This window comes from Rhipicephalus sanguineus, unplaced genomic scaffold (genome assembly GCF_013339695.2).
Source record: "Rhipicephalus sanguineus isolate Rsan-2018 unplaced genomic scaffold, BIME_Rsan_1.4 Seq9241, whole genome shotgun sequence".
NCBI classification, from domain to species: Eukaryota; Metazoa; Arthropoda; class Arachnida; order Ixodida; family Ixodidae; genus Rhipicephalus; species Rhipicephalus sanguineus.
In genome coordinates, this window is record NW_023616299.1 from 21,053 (window position 1) to 35,879 (window position 14,827).

The window sequence follows — 14,827 nt, forward strand, 5'->3', positions numbered from 1 at the left end:
GATCACCGATTCCGACTTCCGCACGATTGCGGCGACGCCTTTGCGGGTAAGAATCGGGAAAGAACGAAGGCGAGGCGGCGGCCACCGACGAACGCACCAGCATGACTTATCGCTGACAACCTTATCACAATAAGTATCTTCAGCTATCTGCCTGGGCACGCGTGCAGCACAGCGCTACTTTAAGCCTACGGCACGCTTTTACTTGGCGACAACCTCAACATGCTGGGCCGCCGATCGCTGCCGCCTCGTGCGGGGCTGTGTTCAAGCGCACACCGCTTTGTAAAAACGAAAGCAGGTCGCTGTTGCGGAGTTGAGCATTGCGGGTCGCGGATGCCGCGAAACCTCGCTGCATTGATGCTATCACGCTAAACGCACGCGTACGGTACAGCAAGCGTAGCGCTGTTGTAACCATATTGCACGCTTTTATTAGGCAACCACCCAACGCGCCTCCGTTCGCTGCCAGGACCGCTACAGCGTTGCGGAGGAAGCTCGACATCGCTGCGTTAACCGAACAAGCTACTCGTCGCATCTGTGCACGGTCTGGAACGAAGTGGGCACGAAGAACAATCCCACGACTGATGTGCGCGTGCGGTACAGCAAGCGGCCCGGTAGCGACGGCGTACGTGAGCCGAGCAGGCGACGCGCTGCACGCAACCACCCAGGAGACGATCGGCTCCACGCGGCCGTATCGCGTGTCAGTTTTCGTTTAGTAGCAGATCGCGATACAGACGCATACACATACATTGCGGAATGCAGACACTGTCTGTTCTGTCGCTATGTCGGTCACTGTGTATTCCGGACCTTGTAATAGTTTCGAAATGCTCTTTGGCGTGGCCACCTCATGCTATCGGGTGGTCGTGCGAGAGTGCCCGGACCTTTTCTCCACTTTGGCGAAAAGAAAGAAGCGGCTTTGCGGTGGGTGCTTTAGGCAATATTTGCTGTGGCACTCTATTTATTTCTTTGCTGGCGGCGATGGCGTATGCCAGGAGAGGCAAATTTGTACTTGGTGGTGAATGCGTACTACCGTTTAGTGCGTAGTTATGCCGCGTTCCCGGCAGGTACGTATTAACGAGGTTTCACTGTACATGCGTGCCGCTAAAATGTCTGTCACTTCTGTTTCTGGACATCGTGGAATGAAATCTGGGATCAGTAGCAAAAAATATATGGAATAATATCGAATTTTCCGTGCTTCGCGTGTGTAGAACACACGAATGGTGGGAACGAATTGACACTTTCTCAGATGTGCTTTATCCATGGATCTTCATCCAGAAGAGCCTTTTTTGTTATACCTTCCACCAGCACATCCGAGTTTGTAATCACTCTGCGGTAAATACCCCCTAAAAGGCCCTGCCCTTTCGAGCTCACGTGCTAGGCTTCCAATTCGAATTTTTGCTTGCTTTTTTAAAATGTAATCTCATTAATAAAAGCATATCTCATGGTCGGAGCAGCCGCGAATGCGCACCTGTCAGTAGCGGGCCCATCGCTCACGGCCCACAGTGAAGCGGCTACGCCATGTTACACGTCCGCCCCTCGCTTTCAAGGGTCAATAGCTGACGGTTAAAAAACTCAGTTATGAATGCAACACCAACAAATTGTATTGTTAAACGAGGTAAGGCTAGCTTCTAACTCTTTTGGATCCGATCTCGTGTAACTCAAAACGCTGGTTTAAGGGAATGTGGCCGCTCCACAAACCGAAGCGTTTTCGTGCTCTGAGTTCTCTAAATGCGAAGTAAGCGTTGAGAGCACAGCAAGTTTACGAACCGTCTCCTGATGCCTTAAGATAGCACGCGCACAAGCGACTGTGCCCTTCGAACCATGCAGTCGCCCCCCCCCCCCCTCCGCTCCCCTGGCGTCCCTTCGTGCTCCTTACGAAAGAAGGGCGGGGCGTTTCCTCTCTGTTTGATGAGCAATCGATGGCAGGCCTGCATGCGGGAAGACGTTATCTCATGCGCTGTCCGTGCGATGGAGACAGATGGCCGGCTAGTTTAATCTCCGCTTCAGCCGCGTTTGTCGCCAGCGCTCGCGACCTTTTACCTGCAGCTAGAATGCGCGTGGTATTGTTATTAATTTGGACTTTATGCGGAAGATTACGGCAATGGCGACAGCAAAAATCTGCCGAGAGTGTCCATATCATTGTTATCACAATAAAAATTTTTAAAAAATTCAGGAGCCATTTCACTCTGTGAAGTTGATGATAAGCGAAGCTGTTTCGCGCATCGCACAGAGGTGACATGGTGGAGGACAGTTTGGTATGTAAGGCCAGGTTGTTAACGGCCAGGCTGTTAACGTTCAATCCGCAATATTAATGCGAAAGCCTTAGATGCTTTATCAAACACAAAAATTGACCGTTGGCGGCGTCAATCGATTGATGCAAAAAATAATCATGTGATGGCGTCATCATGACGTCATAGATCGTCAAAACTTGTGACGTCATCATGGCGTCATATATCATGACGTCACGTGATGACGTCATCACATGACATCGTCGCTTTACCATGCTTCCGTGATCGGTGCGCCGATCATGGAGCTAGTGCAAAACGAGGTGACGTGCAGAAAGCTTGTAGAGAGGGAGGGGGAGGATCTACCCGTCGATCAAGAAGAACCTGGCTTTCGCCTTGGAGTTTTCTTAGGGGAATGCGTTAGGGACAGTGTGACTCTTTGGCATTGAGGCACTGCTGTACATTGCGCCATTTGTCTACCACGTCTGCTGATAACCACAAAAATGTATTTAGAGTGTCATTTCATAAAGTACAACTTTATTGATCCGGTATTCTGTTTATTCGCTAGTGTCGAGAATAATCGCCGAAGAGGTTAATTCAGAACACTCAACTGCATGAGCCCTTATTTTTTCATTAGCGAGTGAAGTATGGAGTTCTGAGATGATTTTTTCCATGAGATTTTCAATGAATCGAAATATTTCTAGCCTTCATAAGAGCCCCATCTGTTTCTGTGCGGCGTTAAATTACACAAACGCCGTCGCCGTGATTGCGTTTCCTGTTTTGGGGTCTCGGAAAAACTAACTACGTCTTGTTGGCGATAAGACAAAGGATTACTGTAGCTTTTTCACTCGTGGCTTTCATGTGGCTTGTTTTGACGAACCTTTGCAATGTATTAGGGGTTCATAATTACAGGAAAGGTAGCTTGTGATATGTACAGCCCAAATATACGGTTTTTTGAAAATAGAGTTTTTCGCGATTTTTCGGTTTTTAAAGGCCTATCGGCGTCTCCCCTTAAGCGAGTGACGCCGATATACTTATTTTCCGGAAGTTTGAATATTTCGAAGGGTAAAATTTCTGTGCAAATTGAGTTGCAAACACTATTAGAAAAATATTTAAAAGTTTGAATATTCGCACATCCTTGGTAATATTGCTTAAGTGGGAGGGGGGTCTGTAGGGACTGTCAGCCCCTTCCCCTCTTGCAAACAAGGAGGGAATGACGTTTGACAATTGTCACTTGCAGAAACCGTACGCATCATTCACGCCTTGTCACTAATTCTTCTATTATACAGTGCACTTGTTATGTGTTTGGTCAAGCCTGGATGTGACATTATTTTGTGTAAACTGCCTGATTGATGGTTGCTGTCTGTCTGTCTTATCCATTAGTTTTTATCTAGCAGTTTGTGTCTTCCTTTTTCTGGTGTTCCGTCTTTTATGCTGTTTTCTATCCGCTATGTCTTATCTTCTTCTTTATATGTAAGCAGCATTTCCTGGTTGCACATTAAGAAGAATATGCTCTAAAATGTTGTGGACTTACTGTTTTACTACTACAAGTGACCCCAAACACCTTTATGTCTGCTCCAAAGCTGCTCCGAAACATGAATTTTTCAGCTCCGTACCTGCTCCTATTTCCTTCTGCTCCAAATCTGCTTCATAACAGCTTTTTTTCAGCTGCAAAAATTACCCCAGATCCTGAACTGGCTGGTGACATAAAAATGCAAATGTTGAGCAGAAGCGACAAACCAAAACTTTGAAAGTTGTTTGAATTAAGCTTAAGCTTAAATGATCACCTTGAGTTATTGTGTGCACTACTTGATACACTCCTGAGAGAGGGAAGTGTTGTGCGCAGGTTGTGCAACGAAGCTCCAACTCCACCTCGGCGGGTGCATCAGCAGACGTACCGGGAGTTCAAGGAAGCCCTGAGGCTGCAGCGTATGGGTCTCACACCAACTACCAATCACGTGCCTCCTGGGCATCAGCAGCAGCAGCAGCAGCAGCAACAACCACTCAACAGGATTGGCCCGGTCAGTGGAGTGAGGTAGCAGTCACCCCGTTGGTGATGTGTTGAGCTATGCAACACAATAAACCAGCAATAAGCAGGGGGAATGAAAAGACAAAAATGCAACACGAAAAAGAAGCTTTTCGTGGTAGTGGAGCAATGTCAGGGAATTCAATCTGCAGAGCAAATTAGTAGGCTTGTGAGAATACGAATTCTTTCAAATTAAAGCCAGTAGAAATAGTAATTAGTGTCAACAGGGGTGTGCGAGTATTCAAAGTTTCGAATATAAATGGAATATTTCTTTATTCAAAGCATATTCGATTTGGAAAATGCTCATTCAATCCTGGTAGACAGCATTCACCTGTATACGTTGAAAATGAAACCAGAATAAAGAAGCAAATAAACATACGTAAAAAGTTGCAAAAGCAGTAATTTTCTAGATGGTGACATGCATGAAAAACGTCTGAAGTAAATCGCTGCATAAATTTGACACACATCTGACAGGTAATCAATGGTAATGACACTATTCAGGGCAGCTGTTTTAGACATAATTTTTACCACCGGTTTGTGATCCTTCAGTCAAGCAATACTATTTCAGTATAATTAAATACTATATTGGGCAGTCCTGTTAGATGTGTTGCATTGGAAGTTCTCCATACTCTCTCAACTGTGGTATCTTTATGGCAAGTGTGGGACCACAGACGCACACGCACACAAAGTCCTCTGCGGCTACACTGCCGACCTCTAAAGCAGTACCGCACCAGAAGACACATGGACTACTTTAGTCTTTCACATAGTCCGGTGGGCTGAGGTTTATGTGCCTCCTGTGGGCAGTTTGACCCAGACCGCGAAGAAAAACTTTGGGGATTGCGGCTGTCGGAAGCAGACTTTGAAGTCCCATTCCCATGTCTTCTCTCCGTGTTGGGATTTTGCACAGTTACCAACTGGGTGGAAGAATGCGCAGGACTCTTTCCGAGGTCTGAAGTGACAATCCTGGGCTGCAGGCCCATTGAAGCTGTGCTTCAGCAGGTGCAGAGTCGCACTGGACAGCAGGGCCATCGCTGTTGTCGACGATGACGTCGTTCTCGAGCCAGCGCAGCTTACTGGCCACCTGTTGCCATAGCACCAGAGGCAGCCGACGCAGCTTGGCGGACACGCACGATGTCCTGCCGCCTCTTGACCCGGTGGACGTAGTCTTTGACACGTCCCAGGGCCCCGCCAGCCAGGTGCTCGAACCCCGGAGGTACACCTGCAGGAAGCTGCGAAGAAGGTGGTGTAGCAAGATGATACGTCAACATTGCACCATCTATCTGAAGTTCCAATTGCTGGATGGTGTCGAGCTCCGGCAGCGAAGTCCCGTACGCTGTCACGTGGAATGTGACGTAGGCCCGCTTCCCTCAGTGCTGCATGTCTGTGCGGTAGTAGCCCAGGACTGGTATGCTATGCTTGGAAAAATTCTGCAGCTGAGTGGACGTTTAGAGCAGCCGATGCTTCGAAGCGAAGAGCCTGTCGAAGCCCTTCTTCATCATTAATGATGCGGTGGCTCCAGTATCCACCAACAGCAACATGTGAATGTGTTCTCCGATGACAACAGCACTGCGTAAGTCCTTTGGGCTTGTCGGTGCAACTTGCACGAAAAGAACTGTAGCAGTTCGGAAGCCTGCGTCGTGAACTGGGGCAATATCGTGGATTGACGCTTGCCGTTTACGGCAAACTGCCGCGAAGTGCCCTTTGATATTGCAGAAATAGCATATCTTCTTCTTGGCTTGACAATTTCTCGCCGAAGCTAAATGGCCTAACTGGCCTAACTGACCGCACACATGTAGCTGTGCTACATGCTGGCAGCGAGCGCCGTCCTGCAGACTCTGTCAAGCCCGCGCAGCAATCTTGGATGCGGCCGTCTCGGCCATCCGGCCTTAGGGGGATGCCGCTGCCATGTTGACTCGAATGCGGAGCCGGCGAAGCTGCCGACCCGGCATCTTGGGCTGTTGCGACGTGCTGGACGCTACCGCCGTCACCAGAGAGCGAATCGAGTAGCCGCTCGTTTCCTTCGAACGCCGCGTTAGCTTTATGAAGCGCCCCCAAGTCTCGTGCACCCCCAAGCCTTTTGCAGCGTGAGGGCTTCCCCGTTGGACAGCAGTTTGGCCCTAACATATGCGTTGGTGACCCCGTGAATTATTTGGTCACGTATTCTGTCGTCGTATGTCGCTCCGAACTTGCACAACGGGCCTTTGTCCTTGAGGGCCATGATGAATTCGAGAAATGTTTTGGCAGGCAGTTGTTTGCGGCTTGAAAAAAGGTGCAGCTTGGCTAACACGTTGGCTGTCTCAGTGAAAAGCCCGTTCAAAAACTGGAGCAACGTGTCATACTCCGTTGTTGTCACCGCTTCTGTCTTCGGCACCGTGCTCGAACCCGACGCCGTAACGGTGCCATCCGCCTGCGCTTCAAGCTCTTCTTGAGCGGTGAAGTACCTTCTTTGTCCTTCAATGCCGAGTGCGCTGACGCACGCCGCTCGTCACTGGCTGCCTTCAGGTGAACCAGGAAAATTTTTTTCCATATATGCTAGGGAATGGGAAGCTTGCTGGGAATGTCGAGGAACGGAGGAAGGTTTGCAAACAGAGCAGCAATGCATGCAGGTAGTAGGGCAGTAGGCCTAAGCAGAATGAAAAGTGGCGTTTTTCAGTGAGCCGAAGCAGGAACAAAGGAAATTCAGGCCAACGTCCTTGTAGCATGCAGGAAGTCAAAGCACCGACGCGCAGCAGAAAATGTGACTCGTAGCGTAAATGTCACTTATGTCGTGCTCTTCCTGGCGCCACCTGTAGAACCGGGTTCAGTACCTCGTCGCCATGTGTTATATCGACGTCATGCCTTGTATGGGAGAGTCTATTTGCACTTCAACAGCTCAGGGTCACGTGACGAAAATTGCAACGTCACATTTGACGTCATTGGTTAAAGCGATCGGCTTGAACTGGCTATGTCTTATTGTGACTACGTCTTGTCAAACGACTCTGAGGTCATGTGATAAAAAAAAGAAGGAAGGCGCGTTTTGTTGTCATCATGGTTCGCGTGTACGACGTTTTCGGATTCAAGTATATTACATTCTTGTGGTTGTCATCCACTCTGCGTAGTTCGTTGGTGGCTTGATTATGGTAGATATTGATAGGTCGTCATCTCTAAGCGATGAAGCAATCGTACGATCGCTCCTCCTGTGCTTTGCAAGTGGCAAATACAACTAGTGTGGGTACGTGAAGACAGATCAAGAATTGGAACACTTAGAGCCCCGGGCCAAATTCACTTATGTTCTTCTGCTTCTTCCATTAGTTTGCTACATTGCACCCTGGTACCCCATTTTCTTTTGCACCTCTTCACACCACGTCGTAACTCGACCAAGGAATAATATTTGTTGGGGTTTAAAGGCCAACTCCGGCGATTTTTCGAGGTCGATGGATCTCAGTGAAATTCGCTGGGTACGTTCTTTTGCACGTTTCCGTCATTTATGCCAAATTACAGGCTTGAGACATGCGCAGATTGTTTGCAAATGAATTTTAAAGATTGTCTGCAAACGCCCTCCTGGCTTCCCACAATTATTGGCAACATTGCGTCTGTGACGTCAGTGTTGGCAAGGCGGCGGAAGTGACGCAGCCGAGGGCACCGCTAACTTCGGCGCTTAGGCCGCTACAGCGAGCGTCTGCTGTGCACAAGGCGACAGACAGCGTTGGTTTGGCCGGCGCTTCGCTGGTCGTCCCGGCTGTCACAGTTTTCATACTCCGCGCCGGCGTGACCGGCATGCCTTGCACGACTTCCGGTTCGTTCGTAACAACGTCTACGTCATACGTAGACAGTACACTCGGTTGGGTTTCGGTTTCGGTGTAGCGCTTTTTTGCTTATTTAAAATTATTCTCCAATTTGCCGAGTATTTCTGCTATCGGGCCCGTAACAGGAGCGTCTCAGGAACATAAAAGCACCATTACTTTGACATGGCCAAAAAATCGCCGGAGTTGGCCTTTAAAGCCCCAAGAGCAGATAAGATTACGAGGGACGCCGTAGTGGAGAGCTGCGGTAATTTTGACCACCTGGGGTTCCTTACTGCACACCTAAATCTCAGCGCATGGGTCTCAAACATATTTGCGTCCACCGAAAATGCTACCGCCGCGGATTCTGTCCCGCGACCAAGGGTGTGTTGAGTCGGGTGCGTTGCCGTGCGGGTACGTAACGTAGTACAGTACAGGTCGCTGGTCAGCTCATTTGTCTAAAAGGCGCGCTCCGGACTGCACTGACAATGTTTTCTGATTACAACTGGTTTGAAAGAGCCCATATTCTCGCGTGCAAAGCCGCTAAGGTTAAATGCTTAAGTGTGGGCTGCCAACTAGTTAACGGTATACATGGTGCCAGAGAGCAGTGGCGTAAATAATGGGGAGGTCAGGGGGGTCCTGACCCCCCTTGTGGTCGGGCTGGGGGAGACACCCCTTGCAAGTGACCCCTCTTGAGATTTAGCTTTCGAACATCACATTTTAATTACCCTATTTACTCGCATAATTTGCGCACTTTTTCTCGCGAATTTGAAGCTCCGAAAAGGGGGTGCGCAAATTACGCGGAGATTTCGCGAGCACATCTGAAATAACGCACAATATATAGTCCTAACATGCGCGATATAATACATTGAAGAAGAAAATAAATTATAGCGCAAACGAAGGTTTTCTAACAGAATTAGCACGTACTTTAACCAGCCAGATTCGGTCATGCACGGTCTAGTCAGAATCACTGGTTGAAAAGTCCGACTGGAATCATCGCCGCGGCCGCTGTCACCGCCCTCCCAACGCGCGTCGTCCTTGGTTCCGTCGAGTGCGTTGAGGCGTCTTCTTGATGCTCTTCGCGACAATGCTGGGAGTAACGAGATGCCACGGCACGCGGCGATACCGGTGGGCCTAAGCTCTCGCACATATCTGAAAAGGTATTCTTCAACGGCAGGAAACTTTGCATGCTTCGGTCCTCCTCGGAACGGTCTCCTTCCCGGTCTTGTATTAAAAAGCGAACTCTTCTGCGGCACGGTTCCCGTTTCCTTAGGCAAATTCTATAACAGTGAGCTTGAATTTTGCCAAATAGTTATTGCGGCCCAGCGCAAGAGAACAGTGAAAACGCAACTGGCTGATCGCGAAACCTAAACTTCCGAAATCAACGAAGGCTGCGTCGCAGCGCGGACACGCGGATGCAGAGGAGGAGGGTCAGCGAGGGGAAATTTTGGCGCGACTGGCCCTCGCACGCCTCCGATGCAGAAAGTAGTCCGTGCCGTGTCGCGTGCAGGCATTCTCACGGCGGGAGAACGCTCGAACAGTTCCGACAACCCGTGAACAGGTTTGGGTGTTCGGGTGCGGTTGGTACGCTCTCGGCGGTTTCCGGAGAATAGAACGAAGTACAGTCAAACCTCGATATATCGAACACGGACATATCGAATTATTGCCTATATCGAACGGTTCCTATATCACGATGGAAATCGCATGCATTTTTAATTTTTTATTTCGAACGAAGTTTGACGTATAATGGATATATCGAACTCGGCCACCCCAAACCGCCCGCGCTCCGTTGACAGGCGGCAAGCTTTCCTGCCGCGCTCCGTTGACAGGCGGCGAGCTTTCCCGCAACTCTCGAAAATAGCGGTAGCGCGGTGGGCGTTTACGACTGCTGCACACATCGATGGCGCCGAGTGCGCCACTTGAACGTAGCGGCATACGCACGCCGCAGCCTTGCAGCAACGACGCACTGCACTTGTTGCACCAGCTCCTCCTTGATAGTATCGCCAGGCATCCGTCGCATCGGTCGTTGTTGTGCTCGTGTGTTAGGCCTGCCGCGCGTTGTGGTGTGTATAGCGATGGCTGCAGACGTGAAGAAACGGACGACCCTGACTTTTGCAGCAAAACTGGAAGCAATCCAGCGCGTTGAGAATGGTGAGAAGAAGTCGAGCGTCGCGGACGGGTTAGGCATACCAAGGAGCACATTGAGTACTCTGCTCAAAAACAAAGCCGACATAAAGGCCAAGGCCGAGAAGAGTCAGCACTCGGGCGCGCGGCGTGTACGCAAAGCTGCTTTTGAAGATGTTGAGAAGTCTCTCCACAAGTGGTTCATGGACGCAAGGGCCCGAAATATTCCTGTATCGGGGCCGATGTTGCAACAGAAGGCAAAGAACTTTGCATTCATTCTCGGTGTCGAGAATTTCAGTGCGAGTAGCGGTTGGCTACAACGTTTTAAGACTCGTTTCAACATTGTCGGGAAGACTGTGTCGGGAGAGAGTGAGGACGCCAATGATGAAGAAATTCAGAAGTGGCTTGATCATGAGTGGCCCAAAGTTCTCGCCAAGTATGAGCCGAGCCAAATCTTTAATGCTGACGAGACGGGCCTGTTCTGGCAAATGCTTCCGCGGCAAACGCTGGACACTCGCGGGGACAAGTGCCACGGGGGCAAGCAAGGCAAGGCCCGTGTGACGGTCCTATTGGCTGCCAATATGGATGGGAGCACGAAGCTGCGGCCACTTGTAATTGGCAAATTTAAAACCCCGAGGTGCATGCGGAACTGCCCCAATATTCCGGTGACTTATGCCTGGAATAAGAAGTCGTGGATGACGAGGGATATTTTCCTCAAGTGGCTGAAGGCGTGGGATTCGGACCTGGTGCGTCAGGGACGGAAGGTATGCCTTATCGTCGATAACTGCACGGCACACCACACCGATGCCCAGCTGAGCAACATCGAAGTGGTATTTCTGCCGCCCAACACCACTTCGAAGCTCCAACCGTTGGACCAGGGCATTATCCGCACATTTAAGTCTATCTACAAGCGTCGGCTGATCGACATTTTGCTTGTAAGACTCCAGATGGGCCAAGATCCGAAGATCGATCTTTTGGGCGCCATCCAAATGCTCAAGGCGTCGTGGGAAAACGTCAAGCAGTCGACGATAGCCAACTGCTTTCGGCATGCGGGCTTCGGTGGACGCACTGACGAAGCATCAGTGGAAGAATCCGAGGAAGCTGGGTTGGCATGCGCAGATGAAGAAAGCGAGCTCGCCGAAACGTGGAGCAAGCTGGAGAGCTTTGTTGGTGCGGAGCCGCAAAGCATGTGCATCGAAGACTTCGTTGGAGGTGACGACAGCACTGGTACAACGGCGGAGCTAACGGATGTAGAGATCGTCGCCGAAGCTACCGCTGAGCAGCCGAATGAAGACGCTGCCGAGGTGGATCCCGCAAGCGCTGATGGTGCCCCGCTCCCGACATCAGCTGAGGTCGTAGCCGCTTTGGCCCTTGCACGCCGCCACTGCAGCGCGATTGAAGGCACCGGCCTTTCACTTGTGGATCGCCTGGACTATGTTGAGGACGCAGTCGTCAAACACGCCATTGCCAACAAAAAGCAGGCTACTCTTTTTCAGTATTTTAAGCCAACACAATAAATACTTTGTTTGAATCTTCAAGTGAGTATTTACTGCACCACGATTGGTTCGTTGGTTGTTTTCCACAAGTTCTTGACGCATTTTTTTACGTGATTTTTTATATCGAATTCTGGATATATCGAACTATTTCGCGATCGCCGTGCCGTTCGATATATCGAGGTTCGACTGTAATCGGAAGAAGGGACTTCGCACTCGCAGCCTGTCTTGTGTATGACTGCGCTCGCCTGCTCGGTGAGGGCCGCGGGGGCGCGGCCGTTCAAAGTTTCCCTGTGCGCGCGCGTCGACGAGCTGGCTCGAGCGGGGCGGGGAGCGCAAAATGTGCGAGTAAATATTTTTTTTAGCAAAGCTGGCTAAATATTAGGGGTGCGCAAATTATGCGAGGGCGCAAATTATGCGGGTAAATATGGTACTTGACAGTTAAATACAGCGCACTAGGCTATACAGCACAGTTCATTACAGCACTAGGCTATTCCCTAAAAGGTAGACACGATGGTGAATGGAGCTGAAGTTAAACAAAAGCTATACCTTAATGTGCTAGCATTTGCACTTGATTGTTTAATCCAAATGGCATATTTACTAGAAGTATGCCAGAGCCCATTTATGAATTATTCTATGATGTAAATAAACGTCTGTTAAGTTTTCCTCAACGCCGGTCTCTCTGCCTCGGAACTTTGAAGCTTCACTTCGCCAACGTTCGTTTCTACTAGTGGCTGCTCATTGCTGTTAGATTAAGCTCCCTGGCCCGGCACCGATGCCTGTGCTCGCTTTATTTATTTTATTTCAAGGCATGGCTTTAATTTTTACATAATTAAGAATAAAACCTATATTTCCAAAAAAGTCAGAATGGCTTCCATGGAGGGACGTGTGTCCCCCTTGTGATTTTTCTGGATTTACGCCACTGCCAGAGAGTGCTGGAATGTGCCATTCCTGCGTTCTAGACAAGTTTCTTGACCTCATTAATAGTTCTCAGCCCACAATCTATCCACCGATCAGTTCTCATTAATATTGTGTCTAACGAAAAAAAACGATCCCTTATAATTTCCACTTGACCTCTGTAGGTTGCAGATGAAACTTAACAGTCGACTGTTCACTGGTTACTTCTTCAGAAAATGAGAAGCGGCTATCTCTGTAACGCTGCGAGGCTCAACCGAATGGCCATCGGGAGGACTTGGGGCTGTACACCTGTAGGCTTCAGTAGATTCCTTCGATGTAAAGCATATGGCACTAACAGTGGTAGCAGCAAATGCCGGCAATCATACCTGTTCCTTGCGGCACGCTATTGCGTGCTCTGGCGTTCATAGCGCCACACATCTAGGGAGCCTACATGACCGGCCGTTCATGTAGGCTCCCTACACACAACCTGTGACACAACACACTTGGCACTCCCCTCGACAGCACTCGTTAATTCTCATACCTACGCAACGACACATGACAATTAAGTCCATGAGCGGAACAGTGGAGTGACTTCGATTACGCGGGCCTCCTTCGCCGGGCTCTTTAATCCGCCAAGGCACGCAGCGTGGAAGCGTGGATGACGATCATAAGAATTAAGAGAACTTGAGAACTCGTGCACGCGAACCATGATGGCAACAAAACGCGCCTTCCCTTTTTTTTATCACGTGACCTCAGAGTCGCCAGTTCAGGCCGATCGCTTTAAGCAATGTCATATGTAACGTTGCAACTTGGGGCCACGTGATCCTGAGCTGTTGACGTGCAAATAGACAGGATAGGCGGAGCGCAGCGTAGCCCGTATACGGCCGACGGAGAGGCCCAGCGATGGGAGCGCGCGCAGAGAGGCGACACGGACGCGGTGCATTCGGGCGAGGCTGGAGTTTGTTCTCCAAGGTTTATTGCACGACATTTTAAATGAAGGGGGAAGAGATGATTGGTCGGCGTGACACGGGTCACATGACTTGCGTGGCCACGCCGGGTTGGCTCAAGAATTCAAAAAAGAGAACACCAGCGGAGACCTGGCTCCATCTTGCGGCACTACCAGAAAACACAGCACAAGGTGGTCTGTTAACATGACACCAGAGGTCGCATGACACAACAGAGTGTTGCAGATGCAAGCCATCATTTTCATGGACGATGCGAGCCATCCCTCTCAGAATGTAACCACTGCAAAGCATTTTGTTGTCTAAGCCCGAAACTGTACATTTGCTACCCCTACCGATGAGGCATTTAGTGCCCGTTAGGCCTTGCTGCAGGTTCGACTTGGCATGCCACCCTGGGAAGCTTGCCTTAGACAAAATGAGATTGGGCGCAAATGAAATTGCACTCACGAGCTGAACCAAGGGCAGCATGCGTGAAACCTATTTTGGGTTTGTGGTCGGGAGAACAGCCACGCCAACTATCCTGCATAAGCCTTCCAAGCTTACAAGTCTGCCTGCTGGTGACAAAGGCGAAAGCGCGCATAGCAAAGCCTTTGTATTTGCGGAACACCACCTACACTGATGGTGGAATTGAGGTCACACGCATGATAGCTGCTCTCTGCGAAGGCATAACTATTTTCCAGACAAAAACCGAAAAGCCAAACATAGGTACTGTGCACTTGACACAGAAGCGGGCGCACGTTCGGTGCGGAGTGCGCACCCAGAATGCCCAAGCGCCCGAAGCATTGGCTTCACCAGCGCCCAGGCAACCCTTCCTCACACAGCGTGACCATGATGCAGCAGTTTTTTTTTCCTTTTTTTCCTCTCTCTGCTCCTCGTTAGTTCAGTCTACGTCCTCTCCTCCTACTTTACGCCTTCGCCCCACTGTCTCTTTAACCTCCACACCTCCATTGAAAAGTGCGCTCAGTAACTCGCTTCTATGAGCCACATTATAACTGATCTCGGGGGATGTGCAGTACAGGATGAACAGGAGTAAGAAAAGACTGTTATTTCCAGTTCTGCGCTGCAGCTGCAGTGACAAAAAATTGGCGCACAATGTGCTTTGTCTCACATTTTGGGGCACCGGTGCGCAATATTGCTAGCTGCTCCTCTGCCGAGCAGTCGCTGCGCCACCTGGCCGTGGGATCCGCTGCTGATGCGTAAAATGCCCATTCGTGGTTCCAAGGAGCCAACGGGCGTCGTGAGTCGTTGCTTGCGGTGAAGCACATTGCGGCTTGTTCGCTTTTGCATATCCGCTAGCTTGATGTCGTTGTCCACAAAGTTCAGATTCATCCTGTACATCGATGCC

At 49.9% G+C, this 14,827-nt stretch overlaps 1 protein-coding gene across 1 annotated transcript in view; it reads left to right on the forward strand.

The window, feature by feature from the left end:
- The window catches only part of LOC119378682 (uncharacterized), a gene marked incomplete at its 5' end in the record, with an annotated part of 31,205 nt that overhangs the window by 15,108 nt on the left and 1,270 nt on the right, over nt 1–14,827 (forward strand). The window contains one exon of the mRNA XM_037647728.2: nt 4,066–4,240. Coding sequence (XP_037503656.2) covers nt 4,066–4,240 — 175 coding nt within the window. The remainder of the gene's footprint in view (nt 1–4,065; nt 4,241–14,827) is intronic.